General features: G+C 36.0%; 1 protein-coding gene across 3 annotated transcripts in view; it reads left to right on the top strand.

Annotated features, from left to right (window-relative positions):
* Positions 1-13,459, top strand: part of IPMK (inositol polyphosphate multikinase) — a 66,270-nt gene that overhangs the window by 25,275 nt on the left and 27,536 nt on the right. For 2 of the 3 annotated variants that reach the window (XM_012445755.3, XM_012445753.3), the window contains exons 2-3: positions 4,059-4,153; positions 7,448-7,544. In XM_012445755.3, coding sequence (XP_012301178.1) covers positions 4,059-4,153; positions 7,448-7,544 — 192 coding nt within the window. The remainder of the gene's footprint in view (positions 1-4,058; positions 4,154-7,447; positions 7,545-13,459) is intronic. The other variant, XM_012445754.2, reaches the window with a different exon arrangement.

Genomic DNA, 13,459 nt, shown 5'->3' with positions numbered 1-13,459 from the left:
GGAAGAAAAAAATTCCTAACACTTGCCAATAAGAAAAGGAAACTCAAGTGGCATATTTTATCAGAATTCTAAGTATGTTTATTTGAGTCATATTCTAACTAGCATGATTTTATAAAATTCCAATACATCAAAATTTAAGATTTTAACATATAAATTTGGAATGAATCTTCATGGGATAGGGGTGGGACCAGTGTTGGTATACATATGGTAACTTTATAAAGTCTCTTCCTTTGAGTGGGCAGATTATAAAATGGTACCCCTTCCTGCTCTAGGCTTGTTGCCTGATTTCAGCTGTCACTTTACCTATTGGCTAGATGCCCTTGTACTATCTTTTTTTTTTTTTTTTTTAACTCATGAAACCAAGAAAATCTTCACTCTGAATTTTCTCATAAGCCAAAGTTCACTGCTCTACTTACGTATGTGCAATTATAAATGACATACATTGTTATAAATGTGGAATTATACACCAACGTTGAAGGTCAGAATAAGTTTATGAAAGAAATGACCAATTCCTATCATGTTTCAATCATATTTATCTCAATAATAAAGATACCCAAAGAACTGATTATTAAGTAAGCATTAATATTGGTCCTTTGACTAAAATTGCAAATGTTATTTCCTAGACATCTTATGGGCAGTTGTAAAACATAATTAGATTGCAATAATGAATGGGTTTGACCAAGTGATTTCCTATTTGACTCAGGCAAAGCTTCTTATCTTTGGAGGAATTTCTCTAAAGAAATCAGTCTTCCCATTTCGGGCTCCTCACTTTGAAGTTTTGAGAAAAGAATAGACTATCCTGATATTTAATTTTTAAGTCATTATAATACAACATTCCAGGGTGACTAGAGTATATAGTACTTGAAGGTTGGCAGGTTATACAACAAGTGTTAATGCAGGAATTGATCTAAGAATGTAACCTTGTGGTGTCTGAGTGACATTTACAATTCACCGGGGTACTGATGTATGAAAAATTGGTTCTTTAGAATTTTTTACCAATTGAATTTCTTTATCATTAGCAGTGTTCTTAAGTTTCTTAAAATGTTTTTTCTTGTATTTTATGACATTTTTGTAAAAATAGGATCCCTCTTGACTTAAATTTCTAGCAGAAAATAAATTATAATTTATTAAAAATTTTGATTATTCCATACATCTTTGGATATTTTTCTGATTTCTATGACAAGGTTTGGTTTAGCATTTTTTTTTTTGAAGAAAAAAAAGGAAGAAAGAAAGAAAAAAAAAGAATGAAGAAGAGGAAGAAAAAGGAAGAGAAAGAGGGAGAGAGAACGGGAGTATTGCTTTATTGCCCAAGCTAGAATGCAGTCTAAAAATGGGAATTGAAAACCTCTTTTATGCCAATAATTGTGCTTAACAATGGAGACAGGAAGGAATAAGGGAAGAAAATAACAAACAAGCAGCCAACCAATATTTCATTTAAACCTATGAAATGCTATGCAATTATTGAGGAGTGATTTACTTCCAATTATATAGTCACTTTTGCAATAGGTGTGATATGGTACTGATAAGAATGTATGTTTTGTGTATTTGAAGTGGAGAGTTCTATAAATGTTTATTAAGTTTACTTGTTCCGGGTCTGAGTTCAAGTCCTGGATATCCTTGTTAATTTTCTATCTCGTTGATCAGTCTAATATTGACAATGTGATGTTATAGTCTCCCACTATTATTGTGTGGGAGGCTAAGTCTCTTTATAAGTCATTAAGAACTTGTCTTATGTATCTGGGTGCTCCTGTATTGGGTATGTGTATATATAGGATCGTTAGCTCTTCTTGTTGCATTGATCCTTTTACCATTATGTAATGTCCTTCTTTGCCTCTTTTGATCTTTGTTGCTTTAAAGTCTATTTTATCAGAGGTGAGAATTGCAACTCCTGCTTTTTATTTGTTTATTTATGCTTGCTCTCCATTTGGTTGGTAAATCTTCCTCTGTCCCTTTGTTTTGAGTCTTCGTGTATCGTTGCATGTGAGATGGGTCTGGATACAGCATGCCGATGGGTTTTGGCTTTTTATCCAGTTAATAATATATATGAGTTTAATACTGCCATTTGATGCTAGCTGGATATATTTTTGGAAAGGCTGATACTGGTTGTTCCTTTATATGTATAGTGCTTCTTTCAGAAGCTTCTGCAAAGCAGGCCTGGTGATGGTGAAATCTCTAAGTACGTGCTTGTTTGCAAAAGATTTTATTTTTCCTTCGCTTTTGAAGCTCAGTTTGGCTGGATGTGAAATTCTGGGTTGAAAGTTCTTTTCTTTAAGGATGTTTAATATTGGCCCCCACTCTTTTCTAGCTTGTAGGGTTTCTGCTGAGAGATCTGCTCTAAGTCTGATAGGCTTCCCTTTGTGGGTAACCTGACCTTTCTCTCTGGCTGCTCTTAGTATTTTCTCCTTCATTTCAACCCTAATGAATCTGACGATTATGTGCCTTGGGGTTGGTCTTCTTGAGGAATATCTTTGTGGTGCTCTCTGTATTACCTGGAGTTGAATTTTGTCCTGTCTCACTAGGTTGGGAAAGTTTTCCTGAATAATTTCCTGAAGAGTATTTTCCAACTTGGATTCATTCTCTTCGTCACATTCAGGTACACCTATCAAACGCAGATTAGGTCTTTTCACATAGTCCCATATTTCTTGGAGACTTTGCTCATTCTTTTTATCCTTTTTTCTCTAATCTTGACTAGTTGTTTTATTTTGTTAAGTTGGTCTTCGAATTCTGATATCCTTTCTTCTGTTTGATCAATTCGACTGTTAAAACTTGTGCATACTTCGTGAAGTTCTTGTGTTGTGTTTTTCAGCTCTATTAATTCACCTATATTCCTCTCCAAATTGTCTATTCTTGTTAGCATTTCGTCAAACCTTTTTTCAGAGTTCTTAGTTTCTTTGCATTGGGTTGGAACAAGTTCTTTTAATTCACAGAAGTTTCTTATCATCCACCTTCTGAAGCCTACTTCTATTAATGGAACACATTCGTTCTCCATCAGGGCTTGTTCCCTTGCTGATGAGGAACTGTGATCCCCTGTAGAGGGAGAGGCATTCTGATTTTGGGTATTCTCAGCCTTTTTACGCTGGTTTCTTCCCATCATTGTAAATTTATCCACCTGTCGTCTTTGTGATTTCCGACTTTGAAATTAGGTTTCTGAGTGGACGTCCAACTTGTTGATTCCCAGCGCTGAAATCTGAGCAATCCACTGCGCTGGCCAAAACAGTGGTGCTTGGTGCTTAAGATTGATGGTGCTTTTCTGCCCGGGAATCGGCCAAAAGGGGACCCAGTCCCACTCACTCTGCACCAAGAACTGCCGTGCTGAGGCGCCGGCAAAACCGCCACGCCGGCCACAAGAGTCATGCTGGCGACCCGTGGGGCTCCTCCGCTGGGAATCTCCTGGTCCGTGAGCAACAAAAATTCGTCTGAAAGTGTGGCATCCTCTCGTTCTCTGCACTTTCACTGGGAGCTACAATCCCGAGCTGCTAGTGGTCAGCCATCTTGGATCTCTCTCCCGGTTTAGCATTTTAAAACAAACCTGCCCTTGTACTATCTATACAATTGTATACAGTGCATTTGAATCAGGAAATACTTTAGTTGCTTTCTTATAAGAGATGAGAGATTTATAAAAAATTACCAACTAGGAAATTCATATATGGCCACTGTTAACATATATCTTCTTTTCTGGTTTTAAAAGTGGGGTCAATTTGTGCTATTGCTTTTAACTTGCTTCTTTTAACTATAAATTAGCATCTTATAGAAAGCCTATAAAGGAATTTCTATACAATGTTACACATATGTTCTACATATTATAAAGCCTGGGGGTGTCAAAAGAGGTAGTGGTTGGAGACAATAAAACTAAGATATTTGGAATTTGTGTTCTGGTGCTTTGCATATAACAAGTACTGAAACCTGTTGGTTGAATGTTAGAATTTCTGAAATAAGTAAAAGTAAACCCTTAAGTTTAAAGGAAGTAGTTTACCTGTCACTTCAGGAACAAATCTATTTTATGAAGCACACTTTACTATTATTAAAGCATTAAAAAATTTCTGATTTTTGTTCCATAGGTATACTGCAACATCCAGATGGCACAGTTTTGAAACAGTTACAACCACCTCCAAGGGGCCCAAGAGAGCTGGAATTCTATAATATGGTAAGTGAGGTAAGATTTGTTTCGTTGTATTCAAAGTGTTTTTCAGAGTTGTCTGGTGGTGACTCACAGTAAGACACATACTTGACAGCATGGTCACTGTGTGTATGTAATAGAAACAAAAGCTTCATGGAAAACAATGCTTATCTTTATTTGATTCAGTCTAGTATTTTCTATTTCAATTCTTAGATTCTTATTCTGTTTGTGGTAGATACTTTTTCTCAGGTTAAGGAAATTGAAATTACCCTCTGTGTGAGGCAACATTTTGTCAAGAAATGAATGGTATGCTCAGTTGGTTTCATAAAGGAACTATTTATAAAGGTAGGGTCAGAGCTTATGGCGACATGCAAGAGATGTTATAATGTTATACCATCCCTGGGCCTGATGTGGAGAGAATGGTTCCTGGAACCCAGGGAAGGTAACTTTATGAGAAGATATGACCTGTTAAGGAGGAAGCTAGAGAAGTAAATAACTGACATCAACTCTTCTCATACCCTCTAGTTTCTTATTTTTGTCTTCTAAGGGCAAGAAGGCAAAGGACCTCACTGATGCAGTTGATTTAAGTCAGCCTCTTGGGTGGAGAAGGGTGGAGTGGGAAAGGGATGATACATAGCATCTTTTCTGTTTTGATTTTTTCTTTTTTTGAGATAGGTCTGGCTCTGTTGCCCAGGCTCGAATACAGTGGCACGATCTCAGTTCATTGCAACCTCTGCCTCCCAGGCTCAAGTTATCCTTCCACCTTAGCCTCTTCCTCCTAAGTACTGGAACTACAGGCCTGTGTCACCAAGCCCAACTAATTTTTGTATTTTTTGTAGAGATGGGATCTCACTCTGTTGCCTAGGCTAGTCTTGAACACCTAAGCTCAAGCGACCCTCTCACTTCAGTATCTCCCCACCCCTACCCCAACCTCCCCACAGTAGCTGGAACTGCAGGCACAGGCCAGCATGCCTGGCTAATTTTTAAAAAGTTTTTTTGTAGAGATGAGGTTTCACTGTGTTGTCCAGGCCAGTCTTGAACTCCTAGGCTCAAGCAATCCTCTTGCCTCTGCCTCCCAAACTTCTGTGATTACAGACATGAGCCACGATGCCTGACCCTTCTAGTTTTAGGAAACAATTTAAAGCATGAATGAATATTGAATATTTTCCCGCTACCTTTTTGATATCTATTGAAATGATCATGTGAGTTTCCTTCTTTAATCTGTTAATGTGGTATAATACAAAAATAGATTTCTACATTATCATGTCTGTAATCCCAGCTACTTGGGAGACTGAGGCAGGAAAATCACTTGAACCCAGGAGGCAGAGGTTGCAGTGAGTCGAGATTGGGCCACTACACTCCAGCCTTTCAGATTTTTTATTTGTTAGTGTGATAGTACAATACTTTTTTTTTTTGAGATACGATCTTGCTCTGTTTCCCAGGCTGGAGTGCAGTGGCGCTATCTCTGTACTCACTACAACCTTGGCTTCCCAGGTTCAAGTGATTCTCCTCCCTCAGCCTCTTGAGTAGCTGGGATTACAGGCTCATATCACCATGCCAGCTAATTTTTGTGTTTTTGGTAGAGATGGGGTTTCGCCATGTTAGACTGGAACTCCTGACCTCAGGTAATCCACCTACCTCAGCCCCCCAAAGTGCTGGGATTACAGGTGTTAGTCACCACACCTGGCCTAGATTACCTTTTTAATACAAAATTGCCCACTTGACAAAGCTTTTCCTAGTATTTTAAAACAATTTCTGCTCTGTCAGTTGAGATTCCCTTTTCATTCCTAATATTGTTTATTTGCTGCTTCTCTGTTTTTCTCTATCAGCTTGGCTGCCAGCGTTCTTGGAGTTTAGTGATTGGGGGAGGGAAAAGGAAGCCAAGTTCAGGATTTAGAATTTTATTTATTCTCTATGTTTTAATATAGTAACTGTCCTCAGCTCTGCCTTGTCCCCGAGTTCTGAGATCCTTGGTTTAAGTCTTGAGTGAACCTCTGTGAAGCCCAAACATCTCTGCTCAGGTTAACACTTTTGTTTCATGTGAAAACTGAGAAGAATTGCACTAAGCATGCAAAACTAAGAAGAATTCTCTTTTTTTCCTTGACAGCTCAGCTATACATTTAAGAAAATATTTGTTGTATTTTATTCTACATTTCTAGATAGAAGGATTTTTAGGTTATCTCATCCGGCATATTACAGTAAACACCAGTCCCACTGCTTTTAAAAAATATTAAAAATCAGAAGAAAAAATTTATCTCTTTCATTTCCATTTCAGAATTAAACTATGAGTAGTTTTAAATGCATATTTGTAATTTTTCCTGTGCCTTTACAGCGATGATACACACATGTGTATCTTACTTAATTTCATGAACCTGCTATATATATTTGTATGTAATATGCCTTTTATCTTGTTCATTTATAAATACATCATGGAGTTCTTTAGATCAGTACACAGAGATTTATTTTATTCCTCCGTCTTGTAATTAGCTCATCCTCAACTCTGCACCCATGGTCATTGTGTTAGAAATGGGGGACATTCAGGTCTACTTGCTCTAAATTACCCTGGCCTGGAAGTGACTAATATCACTTCTGCAAACATTTCAACAGGGGAGTCTGGGAAATACAGTGTACCACATGGATATTTGGTCTGCCAAGAGTCTACTAAACTTGAGTTTATTCTGAAGAATTATGTTGCATACAGCTACTTGACGTTAATATGGTTTGGCATATATAATTAGATTCTAAAACAAGTTTTCATAAGCGTTTTACACCGGTAAACTTCGGTGAGATAAAAGCAAAAATCCACTTACAGATATAAAATAAATATGTGTTAAAGATTTGCTTTAACTTATTGTTTAATGAGGGAACCAGGTAGATTTTAAAACTGATTCAAAAGAGAAGTCAAGGAAACACACATCTATGTGGAATAATGGAAGTTTGCAATGAATTCTCACATGGACACTACATTTCTTCCTCTCAGAATGCATGGAGGAAAGTCAGAAGAACGTCCTCTGACCAGAATTTATTTACATGTCTATGGACAAGAGTCATTTTGCATTTGCTATCAATATCTGTAACTTACAAAGTTGTAAAATAGTCCAAGGACCGTAAAAGGCTAGAATTAGATAACCAAGAAGAGAGTACTCTAAATAATACATAGTTACTCATTGGAGACCCACAGTAATATTTTTTTGCTTGTTTCAAATTTACTTGCAATTGAAGCCAAAGCAGATGAATTATGATTCAACATAATATATTTTATCTGAGAAATGTGCAGGGCAGTTACAAAGCATTATAGGAACCTAGCAATGTTATATTTCTCTGTTTCAGGTTTATGCTGCTGACTGTACTGATGGCGTTCTTCTAGAGCTACGAAAATATTTACCAAAATATTATGGCATCTGGTCACCTCCCACTGCACCAAATGGTAATCTTTTCATAAAAATGATCTTTTAATTCATGAGCGTAGCTTCTTTAAAGGCCTTATGTAAAATTAAAATTCGACCTAGTATGTATTACAAAAACACAAAATATGTATGTTTTGCTTTCTAATCTTTCTTTAACTAAATAAAACTTATTAATACTTTTGTTTTCATAACCATTTTTAAAATGGCATATACAAGTAAATGGTCAATCTCTTATAGTTGAATGGAAGCATATATACTTAATGCTATCTTAATTTGCAGATGTTCTGTCCTAATTTATTGTGCAGTTTCTTTTCCCATTTTGAGTAATGTTTTAAAAATTAAGAAAAATACTGTCTCTGCATGACTTCCTCCCTGTCTCTTAACCTATTCCTTCATCCCTCACCTCTAGGCTTTAAATGACAGTCCTTTGAAAAACACTGGTAAGTTTCATAGAGAATAAAGTGACCTAAACAAGGGTCCAGAATTTCTCTTTTTTAAGATTAACTAATACCTGAAGCAGTATTTGCCCTCAGAAGGCCTTTACCAGAGCATACACAATTTAATTAAACAAGCAGCTTGACTGACTAACCATTGACAAAGGTAAATTGAGGGGAAAGAGCTTCAAACTTCAATGGATTTAAAAATAACCTGTGGTCTTGTTAAAATGCAAATGTATAAGCCCAACTCCCAGACATTTTTTTTTAATACAGGTGTATGTTGGAGTGTAGTGATATGCTTGTTAAATAAAAGCCATGGCTGTTTCTGATGTGGATAGTTCTTGAAGCACACTTTGAGGACAGAAAGAGAAGGGGATTCCAGTCTGTCCCTGCCTATTCCTTTTGTCAGTTCTTGTCTTCCTGTGACTTACTGACTTCATGTGCCAGGTTTCACTAATAGGGAACCCTGGTATCTCTCTGTGAGTCTCCTCAGCTAGCTAATCGTAAATCGATGGCTCCCTTTTATTTAGGATTCCCCTGTACTTTAATTGTATGGAAAAAAAGAAAGTGAGCTGAAGCTCCATCAGCTGTCTTTTTTCCTTCCTCCCTCCCTTAATTCCTTCCTTCTTTTTGTGGGCTTACAGGTCTTTTTATTCATATATATATATATATATATATATATATATATATTCATACACACACACACAGAGATACATATTTGTCTATGATTCAGATAAACATTTTGCTTAAATTACTTCACAAGTCATTATGATTGCCACAAATTTGGTCATCATTCTCTGTATAATCTCTCGCACACGTCTGTAGAAACTTCTTTGCTTTGTAGACTTTTCCATTTAATGTCTTCCTTTTCTTTCCCCCTTTGCGGTAAGTGGAAGTTTCCAGGAATGCTAGAAATGAGATAAAGGAAAGGAGAAGTTACACTATCTAGATTCCAATGAACATTGCTTCTGATTGCTGTTTAATTTAGAGTAAATCATTATTCTTCCGTAAAGTGATGCTGAAAAATTAACAAAAGTTGCTGAGGATGGTGTTTGATTAAAAATCTAGATAATTAAATGCTTAGTTTAAAAGATTGTTTGGAAAGAGTAGCATAACTAGCAAACACAGCATAATTACTATGAATAGAGTATACAGAAAGAATTTGGATAAGAGAAGAAATATTTTAATTAAAGATAACATTTTTAGTTTAGGACTACTAGCATATGATTTAAATAATCAAAGGATTGCAGTAATCAATCTTTTTGGCCATCAATACTATATAATCTTGAAGTTCAGCTGTGCTAATATAGAAGGAGCAGTAGCTTTGAAGTTAAAATATTTGGCCTCTATCTTGGTTATTTACAAGTTTTGTGAACCTGGCTAACTCAGTAACCTTTTTGAGCTCCACCTTTTCTACAAATAGAAAGTAATACCACAGAGTTGTGAAGATACATCTTATCTTATGTGAAAATATTGTATAAACTCTAATTCTCTCATTTGAAAATAAATGGAGATAGTGGTGCTACTAAGATGAGAGGATGAAGTAAGGAAGCTGAGTAAAGAGAGGAGAAAATATAAACTGAAGGTTTAAAAAGGACAAGGAATAAAGTTATATATTATAACAGAGTGGTCCAGTAGTACCAACAATTGCCTCAAGGGATTTTCTACTTATTTCCTACTTTGTTAGTTTTGGAAGAAGTTGGACAAAACTGTTGGACCACGTAGATTGTTTTATTTGATTTTACTAGCAGTTTCATATAATCATCTTTCTGTTTTTATCCTTTTGATTGTAAATGAAAGAAATATAAGAGGCAAACTTATGTACATGTTTAGCTCACAGGATCATGAAAACATATTTTCTTAAATTTTAGTAGAATACTACGGTTTGCATTACTGTGTTTTATGTGCTCTTAAACTAATGATATTATTTCCTGTTGGTTTTGTTGTTGTTTGGGTGTCTTTTCTTATGTGTTCAGAGTGGAGTTTTATAAAGCTGATATTGTTTTTAATAATCTGAAGTAGTAAAATGCTGAAAGCCAACTTGTTCAACAAATTATTACATAATAATAATTTGAAGAATAAGAATGTTCTGACCAATGAGGTTTTTTTCTTTTAATTTTGTTATGGCAGTTTTATTGAGGTATAATTTACATACCATAAAACTCACCCATTTAAAGCGTACAACTCAGTGGTTTCTAGTATATTCACAGAATTGTACGATCACCATGATTATCTAATTTTAGAACATGAACAGTGGAATTTGAAAATTATAACATTTGTTGGCAATTAGCTTTGAACATTTCAGGCTGGTTATATATAATAAATATCATTTGTACCTGTGTATAAACACATAAAAGGCTATACATGTAGCATCCAAAACCTTTGAGTATAATTATTTGGAGGGACAGAAAAGTATAACATCAAGTAGGTTTGAAAAAATTGAGAGTTTTCAAAATGTAATCTCTAGCCTGATTGATTGGCAGTTTTCTGGATCTAGCTACTAGTCATGTTGCAGGAAGCGTGAACTGAAACAAACTGACATATATGTCTGTTACATCCCTCTTCCTTTACCCCAAATCTGGGGCCCCAGGTCTCTACTTATTATTCTTTCTGCTTTCAACTTGTGTTGTTCTTAGAAATAGCTGAAGATTGATACAGAAAAGAAAGTTCTTGTGTCTTCTATTAGTCCATTTTTCATACTGCTTTAAAGATATTTCCTGAGACTGGATAATTTATAAAGAAAAGAAGTTTAGTCGACTCACAGTTCTGCATGGCAGAGGAAGCCTCAGGAAACCTATAATCATGGCGGAAGGTAAAGGGGAAGCAGGGCACATCTTACATGGTGGCAGGAGAGAGAAAGTGCAGGGGAAACTGCCACTTTTAAAACCATCATATCTCATGAGAACTCTCTCACTATCATGAGAACAATGTGGGGGGAAACACCCATATAATCCAATCACCCGGCAACCAGGTTCCTCCCTCAGCACGTGGGAACTGCAATTGGAGCTGAGATTTGGGTGGAAGCACAGAGCCAAATCATATCATCTGTTTTTCCAGTTGGCTTCATAATTGAGCAGTGTTTCTTCATCTGGTCTTTCCTCCTTTTTTGTGAGGTTTAGAAATCAAGATGGTAGCTAATACCTGGTAGATTTTCCAGATAGGGTAAGGAAAAACTTAATGAAACTTGAAACCCATATTTTCATAATTTATGAAATCAACAATATCGATTAAGGGGATATCAATAAGTACTCCTTCAATTCCCTAAATGCCCTCCCTGTTGCCTTGCCTTTAAAGGAACTAGTTATTTCATCTTTACTATTTAGTTATCTGTAGACTTTTCGAGACTTTTCTGTCGGGCACTTTTTACCTCTTTTTCTTAGGGCATCAAGACTAGCTATAGAAAATTAGCTAAAGGAATTTTTTTTATACCTAATGTATTATAAAACAATATGTATATTTAACTTATGTTTAAGATAATTATATTTAATTATATATATTTAACAAAATAGAAAAGTTTTCTTCATTCATAGTCACCTTATGTAATCTTTATTTTTTATTTTATTTTATTATTTTTTTAGAGACAGAATCTCACTCTGTCACCCAGGCTGGAGTTCAGTGGTACAGTCTTGGCTCACTCCAACCTCTGCCTCCTGGGTTCAAGGGATTCTTCTGCCACAGCTTACCGAGTAGCTGGGATTACAGGCACACATCACCACACCCAGGTTTACAAGTGCCAGTCCTTAGACTTCTGCAGGACTGGCTTCATAAGAGTCCTAAATAGAGTTTCCAGAATTATAAAAGTAAATCTAGTTAATTATGCTATCCATCTTTATGATACACACCTCTATGTATATATATGCAAAAATAAGCTCTATTCTAATATTCTGCCTTTACCTATAAACTACATCATATGAAATACTCATAATTATTTTACAAGGTATTTTCCAAACATCATATTAATATAGTCTATATTCTTGACCTTGAACAGAGTGAACTTAAACTATTCCAGATAGAATATATCTGTCTTGCCAGGTGCAGTGGCTCTCACCTGTAATCCCAGCACTTTGGGAGGCCAAGGTAGGAGGATTGCTTTAAGGAGGAGTTTAAGGTCAGCCTAGGCAACATAACAAGACTCTATATCTACAACAAATTTTAAAAATTAAGCCAGGCGCGGTGACTAATGCCTGTAATCCCAACACTTTGGGAGGCTGAGGAAGGTGGATCACCTGAGGTCAGGAGTTTGAGACCAGACTGGCCAACATGGTAAAAACCCTGTCTCTACTAAAATACAAAAATTAGCCAGTCATGTTGGCAGGCGTCTGTAGTTCCAGTTACTCAGGAGGCTGAGGCAGGAGAATCGCTTGAACCCAGGATGTGATGGTTGCAGTGAGCTGAGATCGCGCCACTGTACTCCAGCCTGGGTGACAGAGTGAGACCCTCTCTCAAAAAAAAAACAAAAGAAAAGAAAAAAGAAAAGAAAAATTAGCTGGGTGTGGTGGCATGCACCTGTAGTACCAGCTACTCAGGAAGCTGCAGTGGGAGGATCACTTTAGCCCAGGAGTTTGAGGCTGCAGTGAGCTATGATTGTACCACTATCCTCCAGCCTGGGTGACAGATTGAGACCTGTCTCAAACAAAAACAACAATAACAACAACAAAAATCTATCTTATTTTTAGTTCATTAGATTAGATTAGATTATTTTGGATGAGTCTTAGAACAAATTTCCTATTTGCCATCATCTTTTTAATGTTAATATTGCATCAGAGAAAACCCAGCTCTCATATTTACTGCAGTAAACTTTACCATCTATAACCTTGACTAATCTGTAACGTTTTCTTGAGAATTAAAAAAAAAATAGGGAAGCTGAGCTTATGGATGGGGGGGAAGGAATGATGAAATAGTAGTCTCAGAGGATGGAAAAGTGAGGAGATTTGGGAAATAGAGTAAGATAGTTGAGCAACTTTAAGGGCCTACTTGGAGGTTAGTGGTCAGTTTTGAGTGTGTTTTGCAGTCATGACACATGCAAAAGAGAGTTACTTTAACTTGAGATGAAATCAATATGTAATAAGTAGGTTTATTATATATAGGTATTCTTTTTAATATTGAACTAAAGACTAAGGCTTGATACTAGCCTGAGAGTTGGAGAATATCCATTATCAAGTGCATAATTGGATTATGACTACATCTTTTTATTTTGTGTTTATTATGCCTGTCTCATCTGGAAGAGAAAGAACAGACTCCAGGGAATCATCTTATATTTTTATTTATACTGAATATTGAAGTTAGACCTGGACTCATTGGTGACCTAACATAGTTAGCAGGTTTTAATATTTATCAGTGACTTGCTTGTTTAATATTTATATACACTTACAGATAAAATTAATAAATATTCAGTGAGTACCAAATATGTAGCAACCATTATGCTAAATGTAATACTATTTCAGCTCTTCAAAAGCACCTCTATGAAGGCAGAATTTTTATCTGTTTTCTTCACTTAT

The sequence above is a fragment of the Aotus nancymaae genome, unplaced genomic scaffold (assembly GCF_030222135.1).
Source record: "Aotus nancymaae isolate 86718 unplaced genomic scaffold, 86718_ANA_hifiasm-v0.15.2.pri h1tg000010l, whole genome shotgun sequence".
Lineage (NCBI taxonomy): Eukaryota > Metazoa > Chordata > Mammalia > Primates > Aotidae > Aotus > Aotus nancymaae.
Note: the sequence above shows the minus strand (reverse complement) of the source record. Positions and strands in the feature narration are given on the sequence as shown.